This window comes from Typopeltis vanoorti, chromosome 1 (assembly GCF_054136105.1).
Source record: "Typopeltis vanoorti isolate ZY-2024b chromosome 1, IOZ_Tvanoo_1.0, whole genome shotgun sequence".
Classification (NCBI taxonomy): Eukaryota; Metazoa; Arthropoda; class Arachnida; order Uropygi; family Thelyphonidae; genus Typopeltis; species Typopeltis vanoorti.
The window spans coordinates 70043179-70063871 of record NC_143549.1 but is presented as its reverse complement, the minus strand read 5'-3'; the positions used below and the strand labels follow the sequence as shown (position 1 = coordinate 70063871).

Below are 20693 nucleotides of genomic sequence, written 5' to 3'. Positions count from 1 at the left end.
TAGAAATTTTTCTAATTTCAATTCAGTGTTTAATTTTGTTTTCTTTAGTACTTCTATACTTAAATGTTTCAAAATCTTATATACATTGGGTCTTATTTTATATAAATCATGACAGAGTACTTGGTGATGAATCACTGAATTGTAAGAATATTGATACTTGATATGAGAAATACATTAAATAAGAATAACTGTTTTGTAATAGAGATTCACAAATTGTGTTATAACTGGGAAGTCACCTTGTAATTTTATCATTATTTGTACTATCTTCTGCATTATTTGAAAGAGAAAAATGCAGAGTTAAATTTTTTTATTACTTCATTTTTACATATGACCGGACTATCTTTACATCTTCCAAAGGTCTGTCATTGCTATCAGTAGGCACCTTACCCATCCTCTGAACAACATGCATGCCACTAGAAACACGTCCAAATACAACATGTTTACCATCTAACCACTGTGTTGGAGAAAGAGTGATAAAAAACTGACTTCCATTTGTATTAGGTCCTGCATTAGCCATGGATATAATGCCTGCTCCTAGTGAAAAAATAATAAATAATACTAATAAAAATCCAGATGACAATTTTATATCATAAAAAAAAGAATAGGTAATATATTAGATGACTGTCTTCTATTAACCAATTATTACTCACAAAAATGTATGTTCTCTCCACTATATATACACACACAAAAACTCCCTCTATTTTACTTATCCACCTTTGACATTTATCTGAGTAAGCAGCCAAGCACCCCTAGAGAAAACAGATGAAAAGTTGCCCATTTAATCTGAGCTGATGCAGGAGATTTGCTCAAGAGTGGATTCCTCTTTCTCTTCTATAGAGCTTACTGGAACGAAACAAATTAGTAATAAAAAATAAAAATTCAGTTGTTGCTGCTTCTAGAAAATACAAGTAGCAGCAACTGAATATTTGAATGAAAATATTATAACAAATGGAAAACTACCAAAACTGTGGCAGGAAGCCAAAATAATTAGTGTGCCCAAACCAGGGAAAGATTCAAATAATATCAAAAATCTATCACCTATCTCCTTGCTTTGCTCCACCTTTAAGCTCTTTGAACAAATTCTCCTTAAAAGAATTTCACCCCTTGTCGAAAGAAACTTAAATCCGAAATCACTTTCACTTACCTAACATCAGCTTATGACATAGTCTGGATCAGGGGGCCTCCTCCTAATGCTATGCAATATCATAAGGTGTAAAACAATTTTCCAGCTTTTTGAATCCATTCTTTCCAACACAAAAAGATCTGGGTCCATATTGGTGGAAAAAAGAGCAGGCCCAGATTCCTTAACAACGGTCTTCCACAGGGCTTTGTGTTATCTCTGTTACTATTTAACATCTACATGTCTGACTTACCACATACCAGTTCAAGCAAATATGTATATGCCGATGATCTCGCTATCCTACACAAGTATACCTCCTTTCCAACTTGGAAACAACCTTGAACACAGAACTGAACATCCTGGAGGTGTACTTCAAGCAGTGGTACCTGAAGCCAAATTCAACAAAAACTGTGTCCACAGCATTCCACCTGAACAATGCAGAGGCGAATCGACACCTCAACCTCTCTTTTTGTGACAAAATGGTAGAACATGAGCCTCACCCAAAATACCTCAGAGTGAGCCTGGACAGAAGCCTAACCTATAAAACACACATCACCAACCTGTCCAACAAAATTAAAATGAAAAATAATATCATCTCACAGCTTGCTGGAACAACCTGGGGGGTTGTGGTGCTGATGTCTTAAGGTCATCTACACTAGCCCTCGCATTCTCCGCAGCAGAATACTGTGCCCCTGTCTGGGAAAGAAGTGCCCACACTAACATTATAGACACCCAGCTAAACTCTACCATGCAACAATTAGTGGGACACTGAGAAGTACCCCTCTTCCCCTAGCTGCCTGTCCTATCTAACATTGCTCCACCAAATATACAGAGAAGACAAGCCTCGATTAAAGTATTTAATAAAGTAATGCACCAGACTCTCATAAATCCACCTAGTATTTGCCTAAAATCATGAAATCCTTTCTGGTTCATGGATGAACTCTCTTCAGCTACCTTACCATCAACACCTGACATGTGGAGAGAACGCTGGTCCAACAATCCTCCAACAAATGGTTTCCTGGTTGAAGATCCCTGTGATCTGCAGCCTGGTTTTGCCCTTCCTAGGAAAATTTGATCTATCAACAGAATCAGAACTACCTACTGCATAAATGGAGACTATAAGACCACCCTTATTGTGACTGTTCCCCTGTGGCCCAAACGATCACTCGTATTGTGAATGACTGCCCAAGGTATCAATTTCATCGTGGTGGCCTCCAGGACATCCACAAGGTGACAGATGAGGCCCTGGATTGGCTTTCTGGTTCTACCATAAGAATAAATAAATGAAACAGTGGAGGAATTTGGTATATGATGGGTTATTAATCACCCAATATACTCTCTTCTGTACTAAGTATCTTTATTATAGTGAATTTATTTCGCAAATGAGCTGTGCAATATTATACTGCAAATTAAACTGATGCGGCATAATTTTTGATTTTGAAAGCGAGTTATTTAAGTACCCTTTAGATGGAAGAATTTTTTTACCCTCTGCAATCATATTGATCATGGCAGCTAATTTTATTCAGCAGCTGCACCACAAATTTTTACAATTTGGGAAGGGGAATTTAGGTTTAGTGGGATGAACAAAGATTGTTGATTTTGTGATGAAGAAAGCCATTGACTAAAAATGTGTCTTACAGCAAATGGATCTAGCATGATTTGCTAAGGTTTTGATGACACTATACTGCTGGGAGGAGTGGAAAGCAGAGAGCTATTGTTTTCCTTTTCAATGGTGAAATGAATCATCAGGTATTGACTGTTGAGGTGTGCTAAAAATGTATCCAACATATCTCTGCCATGTGGCCATGAGGAAAACACATCATCAATATAGCACAGCCATACTGTGGATCCAAGGAGCAGGGAGGAGAATATTTAGGGCTGTATTTTCAGCATGTTCCATAAAAATATGAATAGAAAGAAGAACCCATGGCTGTACCTTCAATCTGCTTATATATTTTCCTTCCCAGGTAAAACAGAGTTCATAACTGAATATGGCTATGTTGGGTGAGGACAAACAGCTTGAAGGAGTTCTTAAGTTTCCTTGACAGGCACAGTAATGAAAAGGATGGCTACATCAGAATGATCATTATGTCAGTATTTTTGAGGACTACATCTAGCAAGCAAGATTTGAAGTGCACAGAAATGTTAATGTGAGAGGATGCATAGCCTGTAATGAGAGAGCTCTTAGACTTAGTGTTTGGCCACTTTATATATGTAGTAGTACCAATACTGTTCACTGTGGATCTCAAAGATTGCCTTTTTGTTTTGGGGTAGGACCAGCATCAAATAATCAGGAAGTAGATTGATTTCTAAGTAAGATCAACATTTTTCAATCATACTCAGAGCAATCACGTACTATTATAGCATTATCCTTATCTGCTTTAGTGTATCACTAAAGTTGATATTCTGATAAAGTGACAAGTTCTGCATAGATAGATTCTTTGCTGATTTTAAAATGTTTGCTATGTTCAGCAGGATGTTATTGGCAATGTATGAGGAGAGGCTGTACATGCCTCTTCCTATTTTGCCATAATTTGAAAAGTAGGCACTTGTTTAGGAGCTAGTTCAAGCCTGAGAGCTGTGATCTTCTTTACTGAGCTGAAAGAACAACAAGTTTATCATAATTTGTTCTAGAGGCAAATAAGGAGTATGCATTTTCCTGGCTAAATTATTGAATTTCTGGATACAGCAGGCCTTCACTTTTTTTAAATTTTATGTCAAAGTGTCAGAGAAGTGCAAAAGAACTGATGCCAACCGTACCCAAAAACAAGAAGGGACTCCTAAAATCATCCATAAACTTATACCTTATAATCCTGGGGCTCACCAGATTTATGCATTACCTAAAATACACATGCACACATAACATGTCCGAAATCTACAGTGGAGAGTACTGTTAGTGGGCCCCCTGCATATAAAGCAAAATACTTGGCCCAAGAGCTCTCTCTCATTACTTATCACACTTCTTCCCTTAACAATTTGGTGTGCTTCAAATCTTGCTTGTCAGACGTAGTCCTCAAAGATAATGGCCATTCTGATGTAGCCACCCTTTTCATTAATGTGCTCTTAAAAGAAACTTCAGAACACCATCAGACGCACTTTCCCCTAACATAGCATCCTTATTCAGTTTTACAATGAACTCTACTATTTTACATAGCAAAGGAAAATCTACAACCAGATTGAAGGCACAGCTACTAATCCCCCCCCCCCCCATACACACACCACCTGTTGTTTCATGGAGCATTTTGAAAATATAGTCCTAAATTCTGTCCCTCTCAAACCCAAATATGGCTAGGCTATGTGGATAATGTTCTTGGTCACATGAACAGAGACATGTTGGAAACAACTTTAGCACACCTCAACAGCCAACATCCGAGGAGTAATTCCATTGAAAAGGAAATGGATACCAAAAAAGGTCTTATAGTCCTGGTATGTGCTAAAGTGTTAACTCCTGTGTAGTGTTGTTTTATGTCTCATATTTAACTAATACTGTAACTTGAAAATTAGCATATATGCAACCTACAAAGAAGATCAAAAATCTTTACTACCAAATCACCATTCAATTTCTTTCTGAAATACTGCATTAATTTCACTACATATATAAATTAATTAACATATACATAAAGCTGATGGTATGCTATTTACTTACTATAAAATAGGATACTACGTCATGCTTTCCTTACTTAAATGCAAATTCACCATTATTAGCTGCTTTTATCTGTCTTTAACTGAAAATCATCTTTTCTGACCACGCTATTTTTTTTTTTTTTTTTCTGGTTAAATTTCTTTTCTTAGCTGCACGATTTTGCTTTGTATGTTTTCTATAATTGTTTTCTCATGTCAGTACAATTGAACCCTTTCAAATATTTATTACTCAGCAACTAGATTTCACATGAACATGTAGTATATTCCATAGTATAAAGCTACCTTCACATTTTCCCAGATAAATAACAGTTATTTGGAATTTAACATTCCAAACAAGAAGTTAGGCACTTTTTCTTCATCCACATTTCTAAGTATATTATTTATTATATATACAATACCTATATATATTTGCTATTTTTTCCCCTTTGATCCAACTAACACACACACTAGCATCCTATATTACCTCAGAACAGTTTCCAGAATTGTATGCCTTGCAATTCTAAAAAACTGCATGTGTCATGGCATTAGACAGATCATGATTAGTAGGAAGAAGTGTTCCTCCGATTATAATGCTGTCACAGACTACATAAACTTTACAAAATATTGCATGAACATAATGAACAGTGGGATACCCCGCCCCTCCACCAGTGTACAACCTTTGGCTGTTGGTCAAAAGCTTGAGGAAAATTTAAAAACATAAAGGTATACTGTGGAGTATACTACATGTTCATGTGAAACCTAGTTGCTGAGTAATAAATATTTGAAATATTTGAATTTGATTCTTTTTGAATCATCCCATACATAAACTGTTGCATATTGTGAAATTACCTGTGTAACTAAGTTGTAAATACTGTGCTGATGTTCTTTATAGAAATTCAGTGAGCGTAATTTTAATCTAATCAAAAAAGTTCAACAGAAATTGTATGTTAATTTTTTATAATATAAAATTTCCCCAAATGTTTTATTTCATATTTTTTTTGCATAACATAATGAGATAATATTGTTGATTTTATTGTGCTGCAATCAAACTTAATAGCTATTGAAAGTTTGAGAACAATCCTATGCATTACTTCTGTCACAGAATGATGATGGAACCATTTCTGCATTAACTACTGTTTTTCTCCAAGCATTTTCCTGGCTTGCAAATTAAGAGAAAAACTTTATTCCTGAAGCACTTGGCATTGATAGTTTTTTTGTAATTACAAGGAGATTGTATTTATGAAAATCATTGGTAGTGGTAAAGCACAAAATAATAATTATAATAATAAACTCATATCTGTTGAACAGAAATGTGCTCAGCAGATCTTGATTACAAGTTACAGAATCTGCTGAGCACGTTTATGTTAATAAACTCATATCCAGGAAAATACTTGGAGAAAAACAGTAGTTAATGTAGAAATGGTTCCATCATCATTCTGTGATAGCAGACAAAAGTAATGCATAGGATTGTTCTCAAACTTTCAATAGCTATTCAGTTTGATTACAGCACAGTAAAATCAACAATATTATCTCATTATGTTATGCAAAAAATTAGGAAATAAAACATTTGGTGAAATTTTGTATTACAAAAAATTAACATACAATAACGTTTTTGATTAGATTAAAATTATGCTCACTGAATTTCTATAAAGAACATCAGCACAGTATTTACAACTTAGTTACACAGGTTGTTGTTGTTGTTGTCTTGTCCTTTGAAGAGTCTTAGATGTTTCCGTGCGCTCTTTGTACTGCTTTGGCTATGTCTGTGATTTTGTTTGTATAGAGCTGTTGTTCAGGATTAGGATCTATTTCTTGCAAGGCTGCTGTAATTGCTGGACAGGTAAAGATGTGAGTGGGTGTCAGTTCCGTATTGGGGCAGTTGTTGCAGTTTCTATATGTTCTCGTATCATCTGTATTGATCTTCATTCCTCTATAATGTCCTGTTCGTAGTCTTGCTATCGTAGTGGAGGTCCTTCTGTCAGCATTGATCTCGGGAATTTGATGTTGTATCACTGATTTCAATGGAATTAGTTTAGCTTTTGCTAGTGCATTGGCATCAGCAAGAGTTATCATATGAGTTTCTTGGTTGAGTTCTCTGGCCTCTTTTGCTACACAGGTGCATATTGTGAAATCACCAGTTACACAGGTGATTTCACAATATGCAACAGTTTATAAATATATAGGATGATTCAAAAAGAATCAAACTTAAATATTTCAAATATTTATTACTCATCAACTAGGTTTCACATGAACATGTAGTCTACTCCACAGTATAAAGTTACCTTTATGTTTTTCAATTTTCCTCAAACTTTTGACCAACAGCCAAAGGTTGTACACTGGGGGAGGAGAGGGAAGGGGTATCCCACTGTTCATTATGTTCATACAAGAGAAGAAAATATTATTTGTTGGAGTTTGCTAAACTTGGTTCTGCAACTGCAGTGTAAAAATCATTTCATGTCTGATACAACAGGTCATAACAATATTTACTGTGGTACAAACAGATGGAGCAGAAGGGGTACATTTGTAAAGGACAGAGCATAGAACAGCCAAATGTGTCTGAGGAAGCCACAACTCACATTTATGCCTCACCATTCAGCAAAGCCCTAGGAAATCAATAAGGCACACTATGATCCAGACATTCCTCACTGAACAATCTGAACTGACACACATTCTCCATAGGTAGTTGAAGATGAAACCTTATTGCTTGCATCTGCTGCAAGCCCTGACAGAGAAAGATAAAGCAAAATGATACAACTTCTGCCGACGTTTTCAGAGTCACGTGGAAAATAAAGATGGCTATGTAAACTGCCTCCCATTCAGTGATGAGTCTACATCCCATTTAAAGAGAAAAGTGAATAGCAATAATGATTCAGCATATGGGAGACACTAAAACTCCACATACTGTGGTTCAATATGAAAGAGATTCACTGTAAGCCAGGGGGTCTCAACCTTTCAGACAGTGTGGGCTGCATTAAAAATTTCCATGAAGCTCGAGGACTACTAAGCTATACTGTGATATTTAGAATTGTAAGATGTTTTCCAGATTCACAAGGAATGCTATTTGATATTTTACTTAAAATCCTATAAAAATAAACAAACTCAGCTTTAAGAGCATAGGTAGGAGTCAGGGTTCATGATAAGTAAATACAATCGATACTTGAAAAAAAAGATAATTTAACGAAGAAAACATTCGTTTTTTACAATATCAATGGGCAACTTGGCAATGTTTTTCCTTGACCAGCTTGTCGATGTTGGCATCAATGTTGGAAGTCTCTATGCGCAGAGTATTCTCGAGATGTTGGTCCGTAATTTGAGTTCTTGTCTAGGACTTCACATGCTTCATTCTGGAGAACTGCTGACATAAGTATGTGCTACCTAACAAAGAGCACATCTTCAAAGCATGCCAGCAAAGATTAGGGAATGAGTCCTCAGAAATGTAATCTTTGTAAAATGTCAGCAAGGACACACTGAATAATTTTTCTCTCAAGGAAGAGTTGTTTTGGAGTTCAAGCAGCTCCATTTGTACTGAGCCTGGCATTTCAGCAGCATTGACACTGAATGGCATTGAAAATAAATCTAAAGAAGACTGCTGATTACGAAAATCACTAAATCTCTCTTTGAACTCACTTCGCAAGCTGAAAATGAGTTAAGTCTTTTTTTGTGAGTTGCACCTCAAAAAGTTTGAGCTTAGCCACAAAAGCTCTGACGTGATCAAACAGAGTGTGCACCAGTTGATCATTGGATTGTAGCCATGTAGCCACGTATTTAGGTCATTCATATGCAATGAGATGTTGGTCACAAAGACAAAGTCTGTCACTTCGGATTGTTAAATTCCACAATCGAATTCCCCATGGTTTGCATGAACTGCTGTATTTCATCCATAAGTCAAAGACTCTTTTAAGAACCATCTCTCTGCTCAACCAATGCACATCACTATAATAAACCTCATCGTCGTGATCCGCTTCACATGCTTGGGTCAAAAACTCTTGGAATTGACGATGATTCAATCCTCTTGCCCTAATAATGTCAACGACAGTCACAATAACTTTCACGACATTCTCAAATCCAATAGTTTTCACACACAAATTCTCCTGGTGGATTAAACAGTGGTAATGGACGAAATCTTTTCCTTCTAGTTCTGGTTCTTTCCGTAGCAGTGCAACAAACCCTTCGTTCTTTCCCACCATAGCAGGGGCACCACCAGTTACCACACCCTCAAGGCTGGTTAAGCTGAGGTCAAAATGCTGGAGCGTTTTCTTGGCGGCTTCAAGAATATCAGTGCCTTTCGTCGTTCCCTTCATAGGTATGAGAACAAGCAGTTCTTCTGTCACATTGAATTGTTGATCAATGCTACGGACAAAGATAGCCAGTTGTGCTGTATCCTCACATTTGTGCTCTCATCTAAGCAAGTGAATATGACGTAAATTCAGATGACCGATTTTTTAAAGTTCCTTCAATGTCATTGGCAAGTTCTTCAATACGGCGTGCTACAGTTACCCCAGACAAACTCGTTTTTTTAAGCATTTCCTTATTATTTGGGCACAGAATATCCCCAGCAGCGATGAGACACTCTTTCACAAACTCGCCGTCCAAGAAGGCTTTTAAACGTACCCTGCTGGCATTTTAAAGCAATTTGGAGACGCTTCACTTTGTCCACACGAAGCCGCCCTTGAAGGTGATCGAAATTGGATGCATGCTGTGTTTCATAATATATTCTTTTCATACTGACATTGACTCACGACAAATTCAACACACTGGCTTATTGTTGATTGGCACAAAAAAAGTACAAATTGGTCCACTTTTCATTAAAAACCTGACAAGAATCACTTGATTTTGCTTTTTACTCGTAGACTCCATATTGATGGAAGGTGAACCCAAAAAATGATCCAAAATGGCCGTGTAACGGTTATTATCCATTGAATATGTCTCACACTAATGAAAAAAAAAAGTCTGGCAATATAAAACCACAATAGGCGATGGCTGACACGACGAACCTGCGTGCGCTTATACACAAATATCACACTGTTCATGCCAAGCTGTACTTAGTACTTAAGTACAGCTTGGCGCTGTAGATGGCTGAAGAAGCACGTCTATTTAATATTTATTTTTATAGGATTTTATGTAAAGTATCAAATGCATAACATTCCTTGTGAATCTGGAAAGCATCTTACAATTCTAAATACCGCAGTGTGGCCCACGGGCTTCATTGAAATTATTTTTTATTTAATCGCGTTTTAATGTTAAGTAGTTATTTTTTCAAAATGGCTGGCAGGCCATGCGTTGAAAGACCCCTGCTCTAAGCCTTTTAAGCCATATCATTCACATGGGTCTTTGGTCCTTTCTTTTTTTTTTTTTTTTGCAGAAGATGCACTGACAGTGATCAAATATGACATACTAACAGATTGGTTTTTCCAACAGCAACAGGTAATGCTGCCAATTTCATTTTCCAGTAGAATGGCAACTATCACTTCCATTGTGAGATCTGGTTCCTTAAATCTCCCATGGTGCCATATTGAACATTCTGTTCAAAACATTGACCTGCATAGTATCCAATTTACCAAAATTGTTAAATTTAATGTATTGTTTATGTTCATTTTTCTGGATAGGAATTGTGCCGAGAGTTTATCCTGGGATACATCTTCAAAATAAAATATATGAATATTGAGTTGGACATACTTCACAAGTAACTGTACACATTAATGCAAGATCCTATTCATGGAGGGATTTGTCAGGTTTCTCATGCTAATTTGAAGATGCACTGACAGTCCATGCCTTGAAAGGTACAACCCTGCTCTAGAAATCATATATTGCATATCTGGATGTTAACTCCGGTCTGGTTGGCCAAGTGGTTAGTATCTGCTCTCCAGCCAAAAAGGCTGCGGGTTCGAATCCTGCCATGAGCATGGATGTTTGTGATCATCTGTGAAAAATACTAGTAGTCGTGGTGATGGTGGGTGGATTGAGTTGTGGAGACAGAGAGCTGTAGAGTGGGTGCCTCCCTCGATGAGTCTTTGGACTCCCTAGAGGTGTCAGTAATAATAATAATAATAAATTGAACTACCTTGAAAATCAATCAACCGCATTTCAGAATCATCCATACTTATCCATGAAAAAAATTTGCAGGTTTAATTCAGCCAGTTTTATAGTGCATGGAAACTAATGAATTTTGCAGTCTCTTCTAATTCTCTGAACTTAACAGTTGACACAATGACATTTAAAAATAGTTTTTAAAGACATTGGCGATCTGTTTTGTCATCCTTTTGGAGATCACTGATGTATTTCTTTAGGTTTGGAAAATATCTAAATCTCTCATTGTCTACATCCCTCTTAAACACTCCTACTTTTATTTCAAATGCCTTTATGTCATCCATAAAGATATGGATATCTTGATGTTAAAGATAACATCAAGAGTCTTATCAGAGCCCTGTAGATTAAGGAAAAGTAATTTAAATGTTTGCAAAAATCTGCAAAAAAAAATATCCGTTTACAAACCCATATGATGTCATACATTTCTTTATAAGATATTTGTTGATTAGTCAAAAAGAGATTTATCTCAACAAGGCATTCAACAAATAGTTTCAGAACAAGACCTCATTTAAGCCAACGAACATTATTGTACATTATTTGTCCTTTATACACCGAATCCACCTAATTCAATAGATTCTGAAATTGTTTTTTATTCAAAGCACGTGCAGAAATGTAATTAACAACCTTGGTTGCTGTTTGCATCACTTCTTGAAGTTCCTTTAGGTTAAGATGTTGGATATTTATTTATTTATTTAATTATTTTTAAGGTGAGCCCTGGGTTGCATGCTGGAAAAAAAAGTCATTGGCATGCCATGTTTGACAAGCATGCCACAGGTTCCCCACCCCTGATCTAGACCATTCCCAATATAATTAATATACCAGTTAAACAACAACGGACAAAACATAGAACCCTATGGTACATCCCTAACTACTCTCCTTCTCTTACCACGTAAGAGAAGGAGGGGGTGGTCAGGTCATTTTCTGATGTCTGTAGGTCAGTCACTCTCTCTCTTATCCATGGCATATGTTTATTTTGCATACCAATCCTTTTGAGTTTGGATAACAATGTCTCATGTGAAATCTTGTTAAATGCTATGGCAATATTCAGAAATAGCATGGTATCTTAATTCTCTTATCCAGCTTAGATGTCATGTTATAGAACAGCATTCCCAGATTTTTCCTACAACGGAACGCTTCACAAATCCTGAAATTTTCACGGAACACCTTGGTTATTTCATGATGTATAAATAATTAATTATGGCATAATCATAAAGCGTATTAGTATACACTTATGTATACTGTGCGACATGTTGACAAATATAAAATTACATTTAAATCAGTTATCAATCACTGGACTAATGAAATCTTGTAGCATATTGTAGTTTCCTCAGGCCAACATCATTAATTAATTTGTGCTGATTTTCATTGACATATCCCATTCTGTTCACCAAAAATTTATAATATTATTATAAGTACTTACGAGTGAATGCAGACTTTTTTCTCCTGCATGCTGGTAGTTTTCTCCTCCTTTTGTACATCCTGGAGATCACTTTGTTCCGGAGGTGGATGAATCACTATCTGTTGCGTCACAAACAACTTCAATAAGAGATTTCTTAACACCAAAATTAAACAAAGTCCCTTGTCTCTTATTCATATTAAAATTTAAATCTGTAAGCCTATTACTTTTAAAAAATCATGGCACTACAGTTTCGAAACAAGCACTTTCACCCTACAATACGAACTTGCGAAGAAAGTATTCAGTATTACTAGATTTGAGAACCAGATACAAACTACCTTGATCTTCAATTTCAATGGAAAAATTTTCTTTATATTTCCTTGCAGATTGGTAACTAACATTTGCAACACAGATGTTATTTCATTCAGTTTTGAGAACAGAGGATATGCTGCCCATTGTTGTAATTGGCTTGCAGGCAATTTTTATGACCAGTCATAAACAGCGGTATTCCCTTTCCCAAATGTTGAAAGATTTCGATGTGTGAAAATTAATGATAATTCATGAATATTTCCATGTTTAAAAATATGCAGCTTGGTCACTGACATTTGCAACATGTTATTTCTTTCAGTTTTGAGAACAGAGGATACGCTGCCTATTGTTGTAATCGGCTTGTGGGCAGTTTTTATGACCGGTGTCATAAACAGCAGTATCACCTTTCCCGAATTACTTCCATTTTTAAAAATACACAGCTTGGTCACTGACATCATGGAACACTTTCTGCAGAACACAATTTGGGAAACCCTGTTATAGAATATCAGAACATTTCTAAAGAAATGCTTACCTTAAAAAAAAAAATTATGCTATCCTATATACAGGATCCCAATGATGTCTACTCACCTCACAATGTGATTCCTAATCAGCTCCTACAATATCTTGATGCCTGCATCAGAGATAATGACTGGTCTATAATTCACTGCATCAGTCCTAGCACGAACACCCTTGTTTAAAAGAATTATCGCACTCTCCTTCTACTCGTTAGGAATCATGAATGCGCTGAGATTCAAGTTGAACAACCTGGTTTGGTTGGGGGGTATTGCTATTTTTTCATTTTTTTCACATTCACATTTATGAATAGTGTATTCAATGTAAGTTCTTGCAATAGCTTTAATACTGCTAACTCATTTACTTTTTTTTTTTGTTTGTTTGTTTTTTGTCTGGTTCCCCTTCAGCATCCAGAGAGCTAATGGATATGGCTGGAATATATATATCTTATTCAAATGACTCAACTATAATATTATTTTTCCATGGTCATTCTTCCTTTAACTTAATACACAGCAATAAAATTCACTTAGATTTCCTTGTCTTTTCAACTAACTTCTTTCTCCTTTACAACAGACACTATTCTGGTCTTATTTATAATGGCCTTATCACTCTTCTAACAATATCAGATCAATAAAATTCTCTTTTTACATAGCTCCTGTCTTAAAATAGTATTCATCCATTTAACTCCCATGTAATTTATTCTCATAACTCTGGCAATGAAGTTAAATATAGCTTCCTTCAGATATCCTGCCTACTTTCTATGCACTGTTGATTCCTTTAACATGCAGTTTTTCACATCAGGAACTCCTACAAACAGTCTTCATCATTTATTATAATCACCTTCCACACTTGTCTCTTCTTTGTAAAAGCTCTCGCATCACCTCATTTATGGGCAGATTCTCCAATTTTATTCAATGTTTTTATACCATGAGTACCTTTCATGGTAATTATCCTTCAGTAATTCTATAAATTTTCTTTCTCTTCCCTTCAATCTATATTCCCAAAGTTGAAATCATCCATTATGATAGTTCACCTTGTATCCTCCTTGTGAGGTTTAAATGCCTATGTAGTTAGTAGTCTTCTTTAGATGACCCCCCCCCCCAGTTCTGAGTCAGCACCCAAATATGTATTTTGTCATGTTAATATCTGTATTGCCCTAAAGAGCCTTCACCACTCACTACCAATATTACTCATACTACCAGGAACCTTAGGAGAAATTTCTACTCTGGTTGGATATAATTCCTTTGCAGTCATTAGTAACAATCACTGCCCTTCCTACCCTGTTTATCTTCTCTGAATATCCTAAACCAGGGTTTCCCAAACTGTGAGATGTACCTCCCTTGGGAGATACAAAGTTCAGGGGAGGTGTGAAGAACCTTTTAGCTGTACACTGTTACAATAAATCCACCTTTCTCAAAATACTAGTTTCAAGTGAGTAACATGGTGGTGAAGAGGCACAAACATTGCTTTCGCTTCTGGCCAGCTTGTCAAAGCTGCAAGTCGTACACCTACTCACTCAGCCAAATCAAAATCTTGATGAATTCTGGTGTTCCCAAATGGCTACATACTCAGTTTTGGCAAATAATGTTCTTTTAGCCTTAATGCCATTTGCTATAACCATCTATGCAAATCTGAATTTTCAACATCAGTCAGTGTGAAGACAAAGATTAGAAACTGATTGGATGCCAGACACAATATTTACCACTGTCAAAGACTGTTCCTAGATTTTCTGTCCTAACCAGTTGAAAGCAGCAACATCTATCTCATTAAAGTGGTTATTAAGAATCATAATTATTTTATAGCTGCTCATCATCATCATCATCATCAAATTCCTGACATGTACCCTCAAGGGATGTACACGCTATGATAGTACTATATGAAAAACTTACGTCATTACTAACTTCCTATCTATAATTTTCCTCCAAATCAATCTGTTACCTGTCAATATTCCAACATTATCATATCTTATACAGGAATACCTTGTATAGCGCGGTTAATTAGTTCCAAGAAGCGTCCGCGTTGTTCGAGGTCTATTTATAAAGGTTTTCAATTTAATTTGTTTACTACAAAAATTTAGGATAATAAAAAAATTTTAAAAACGAAAAAAAAAATGTTATTTTTATTAACTAAATAACAAATAAAATCCTTTTAAATTGAAATAGAAGTTGTAGAAAACAAAACAAATATTGCTTCAATTTTAGCATACAGTAATTTACTTTTTACTAAAATAGTCTTTTAGTGTTCGTTGAACCATCCTTGTCTTCTTTGTCTCTTCAAGTACTAATCTCTGTAGCATTTGATGGAATTATTGAGACTTTGTCTCACTTTGATGCTTCTTACCAAATTCAGGTCGGCATTTATAAGAAAGTCGGAAGCTTCGTCGATTTTTCTCACAAAAGTTGAAAGGTCAGCAAAGGAAAATTCTTCAACCATGACATCAGTGGGGTCATCTTTGTCTTCTTCTGCTTCATAGGCTCATTGCTGTTCCAACTCCAAAAGGGTTTCATCATCCAGATCATTTGAATGAAAATGAATACATTCATTCACATTGTTACAATCTAAACTTGTAAAACCAAGCTCTTTGCCCATCTGTACAATTTCTGTTGAGATTTTCTCTTTCTGTGTTACAAAGGCAACAAAGTCCTTTGAACAATGCGACAAGATATTATGCCATACAGCTCTCATGTTGCTTTGAGTCACCTTTTGCCAAGATTCATAAATATTTTGAATGGCATCTTTTATATTAAATTTCTTCCAAAATTCATTCAAAGTCCAAGAACCTTCTTCTGCTGCAGCTTTAATAGCTTGAGCAAAAGTTCATCTTAAATAGTAAGCCTTGGAAGTGGAGATAACGCCTTGATCCATCGGCTGCAGAATTGATGTTGTGTTTGGAGGGAAAAAATGAATCCTGACATTTTCATCTAAGTCAGTCAATAGAGTTGGATGGCCTGCATTGTTTAATAAAAGCAAAATTTTGAAAGGAATATCATTCTTTTTACAATAGCTTTTAACTTCAGGGCAGAAACAAGTTTTAAACTAGTCTTTGAAAATTGAATAAGTCACCCACGCTTTTTTATTCGAACAGCAATGAACAGGTAAATGTTCTTTGTAAAGCCCTTAAGTTTTCCGCTCTGTACACTAACAGTGGCTTCAATTTTAAATCACCTGATGCATTACCTCCTAGTAAAAGTTTCAATTGGTCTTTTGACACTTTATACCCATCTTATGTTTTTTCCTTCTCTGCTAGAAATGGGCACGATAGCATTCTTTTCCAGAACAAGCCAGTCTCGTCAGCGTTAAAAATTTGATCATCTATGTAGCCTTTCTTCTCAATAAGCTCCTTCAATTCATTGGAAATAATTCTGCAGTTTTAGTGTCATGGAGTCCCATACGCTATCTGAAATTGTAGAACCACCCGTGACTTGCTATAAAAGTTTCACTGGTTGTACCTCCTTCATTTTCACTTTCATTTTCTTTTATTTTGTCATATAGACTTGTTGCTTTTGCCTGGATTTTAAAATTTCAAAACTCAGAGATTCCTTTGAGTCATTTGACTCAAAGGAATCTCTTTTTCTGATTACAATCTTCAATCCAGATCATTAGAAGGCATTCCATATTTTCCACTGTAGAAGATCGATTTCTCGTGATCACTTTTGACATATAAAAAGCGGTGCTCATTCCACGTCGTTTAATCTTTTCTTTGCTCTGAATAATTGTTCGTACAGATGACTCATTCATTGATACTCATTCATTGAATTCTCACATGCTATTTTAGCAAACGAAGCGCCATTCTCGTGACATTTTATAACTTCAAATTTCTTCTCTAATATCAACCACTTGCGTTTTTTTTGTTACTCCAACAGTGTCTTCTTTGTTTTGTCTCGTTTCACTGATACTTAAATAATAAAAAAATATTAAATACTAATATTAACGTAAATAATAAAATGCCACAGGGAAAGAACGTGTCTATGTGAGAGCCAATCGAATAACTACTGCATAAATGTGCCTCTCGACTGTCACTTGCAGCGCCCAGGAGTCGCCGGTCAGTGTTGACAATGTTAATGTAATAATAAAAACCGTGTTAGACCAAAACCCGTGTTGTTCAATGCGCTATACAAGGTATTCCTGTATTTCTATCTTGTAAGGCACTTTTTACTGTATCAATCCACCTATATCTTGGTCTTCCTCTGGGTCTTTTTCTAATCTTTCCTCTCCCATTCTGTTTAAGCAACCATACCACCTGAGATTAGCTCTGCTAACACATTCCTGGATGCTAACAATGTCAAATTCTTTCCTAATATCCTCAATTTTTAATATGATACTGCCATTGGTGCCATCTGTTCACGTTCCTAATCTTTCTCAGGACACTCATATCTGCGGTCTCTAGTCTTTGGTCAAGGATTTTATTCCTAACCCAGCTCTCAGATCATTAAGTTAAAATTGGTTTATTTGTTTTTTATAGCTGTTTAGGATAAATAAATAGATACATTAAACACTATTTAATGTATCCAATCTATTATTTTGTTTCATTTGAACATGTTTATTTTTAATATTTTTATTAAAAATAAAGTTTATTGCATTGTTTTCACTTTCATTTGTGTTCATATTAGTGTTTGGATTTTTAGGGGAAGTGTGTACATTAAAAATTACATTAAAGGAAGGTGTAATGGCAAAATGTTTGGGAACCCTGCCCTAAACCTATCACACTGCATTCCTGTAATAATATCCTCCTTCCCCTATCAGACATGCTTCACTAATACTAATAATTTTTGGTCCTTTTTCTTTTTAATTTTCTTTCTTCATAAAAACTAGTCCATAATAAGTTAAGAAAATCATAACAAGTTAAGGATGACCACTGGAATGGTCATTCTTAACTTATTATGATTTTCTCTCTCTCTCTCTGTTATTACACTCACAGTTTCTCAATTTAATGTGTAAGTCCTTGCTGTCAGCCAACCACTGAGGTACATCTTGTTTCCTCCTAGCTATTCACATTCATTCTTTCAATACACAACAATTCCTCTTAACACCTTACAGCAATCATTCAAGTGTAATTCATCCTGCAAGTACCAATCCTTTCCACTATCAAAATAACACTGTACATCAACGTACTGCACACTATTTAATGTATCCAATCTACTCCATAATCTCAACTCTCTGCCTCAGTTCACTTCTGTCATATCATAATGTGGCAAGACTCACAATCTTGACTCTTTTGCATCTCATATCTCTCACATTATACTTACCTCCTTTCTAATCATTCATTTATTCAAATCAACACAAATCACATCATCCGCATTCTATCTGCTTATATATTGCTCAGTCACATCACACATCTTTGCTCTAGGAAAATGCATTCATTGCTCATTCGTCTAGCATGTCCTGAATCATGTCCTCTTCTTCTTCTTCTTTTTTTTTTTTTTTATCAATTTCTGATTTCTTTTATCTTTCTTTACTTCATGTGTTTTGTTTCCTTTTTTTTTTTTTTTGCTCTCTCTGCTAGCTACCGAAAAACACTTCGTCTCACTAACTCCCATGTGGTGCACTCATCAACGCTTCAAAATTTTTCAACATTATGCCAAACCCTTCATTTTTCTACTGCTTTCATAACTTTTCGCGCACACACACACACACACACACACCACTTTTAGACTGCTCTTACCATCATGCACCATAACATTTCATTCATATTTGCCTTTCTTTTTAAACAAAAGATGATAAAAATGGTTGTGTTATTGTTTTGCATTCTAGATTCAAGACTTTATACTTGTATTAAAGTGAGTGATCAGCTTCATTATTAGGCAACAGAAACTAATAATTCATTACTACATGCAGTATTTTGAAACAATCAATGCTTTTATTGTAATATAAAAATGAAAATTATATTTTTCACCTGTATGTTTCAGTTCTGGATGAATTTCATCATCAAAATATTTTCCATATATTGAAGCACCACCTCTACCTATATGAATATTATATACAAAAATTATTTAATTAAAACAATGAATTTCAATGTAAACAATAGAACCAGATTAGTATTTTGGCAGTGAAATTTATTATGTGAAATCAAAAATGCCAGTGAAGTAAAAAAGGCCTGCTGTGACAATGGCAATCCGTCTATATGAAATTTCTGATGATCTATCTAATGCCACAAGGTTGTTTCTCCCACAATTTCTTAATTTTATGAAATTATGCAGAAAATGACCAATACACATAAGGTCAACATAACATTTTATAATTATCTATCAGTGAAATAAGTAAAATTAATATTTTTTTTTCAAAAGAAAATAAGTGTTCGTTCCATGAACCTATGATAAAAACATTTAAGTCAGTAAAAGTTATACATATATATATAATTGAATTACAGAAGAAAAAAGTTCAGGGGATAAAAATATCAACATAAATAATATATATGAACTGTAATTCCAAAGACAATTGACATTTTATTAATGAATTATACCATAATTACGAACATTTCATTTTGTGCCTTGCAAACCAGGATCTGTGCAAAAGAATAAATAATCAAAATTCAACTACAACTTTTTTTCAAGTGTTGTAAATAATGTTTTTTTTTTTCATGTGCTGTTGTGAGAATGCTAAGTTATAAACTATTACTCCATTAGAATCCAATACATACATGTTGTATATATTTTTTTAAAAAAATTAAGAAAAAGAAAGAAATTAAAAATTAATTTTACAGATTTTGGGCACAGTCCATCATTGAGATTGTGATAATGAAGGAGGACAACTCAGCACTTTCTTTAAAAAGATAGGATTTTTTTTTTTTCCAGTCTGATGTAAGACTGGTGTTCAGAAATGTTTTGCAACAGAATGGCCAGTTTGTCCAAAGTAGGATAAATCTACCACATTCCTTGCAGTTACAGTGAATTGTGTTGTACTCCAGGATTGCAATTTTTTTCCTTTGTTGTTGTTGTTGTTGTTGCGAAAGTAAAAGTAGGCTTGGCATTCTTAAGGACACAAGAAGCACATTCATAGGTGTTGTATGGAATGGAAATCCTGTGGGAGTCATCCCTTTTTGTAGAATTAGGAGAAAAAAAATGATTGTCTGATTTTGTCTATGAATTCTAAATTGGAAGCTTGCATAATAAGAGAGCTTTCTTGCTGAAAAGATGTTTCTGAAGAGAAGACAGTGGACTCCTGATAGTAGTGATTTGAGCATACTGTACTTTTGAAAAAGGATGAGGTGCTGATGTCGGGTGAATATTAGCAGCCAAAGAAATTAGGTTTGAAGATATGGAAATGTGATAGAGCCATCAGCTTCTTGTTTAACTCGAACATGTAGAAATGATAAAGTACTAGCATTAGAATTATTTTTCTATAGTGAATGTGATTCTGGGATGCAAGCATTAATTTTTTGTAGGACATTTTTAATTTTTTGTAGAATGTCATGTACTTAGGTGGCAAAAAGTCATCAACATAGCAAATCCAGAGACAGGGCTTGAGATATGCAATGAGCTTCCCATTAACTTCAACTAGAGTTGGAGTTAATGGGAAGCTCATTGCAGTCCCCACCCTATTTTGGCTTTATAATTTGGTATTCCAAGTAAAATATCTTGAATTCAAAACAAACTTAAAAAAAGGTTGACAATGTCAGATGGAAATTTAGAAGAAAGAAATTCAGGGGTA

The 20693-nt window shown here is 35.2% G+C and overlaps 1 protein-coding gene across 1 annotated transcript in view; it reads right to left on the bottom strand.

The window, feature by feature from the left end:
* Nucleotides 1-290: 290 nt before the first annotated feature.
* The window catches only part of Cypl (peptidyl-prolyl cis-trans isomerase-like 1 Cypl), a 76006-nt gene continuing 55603 nt past the window's right edge, over nucleotides 291-20693 (bottom strand). The window contains exons 3-4 of the mRNA XM_090391137.1: nucleotides 18940-19008; nucleotides 291-534 (exon numbers count right to left, since the gene is read on the bottom strand). Of these exons, the coding sequence (XP_090247263.1) occupies nucleotides 311-534; nucleotides 18940-19008 (293 nt within the window). The 3' untranslated portion in view covers nucleotides 291-310. The remainder of the gene's footprint in view (nucleotides 535-18939; nucleotides 19009-20693) is intronic.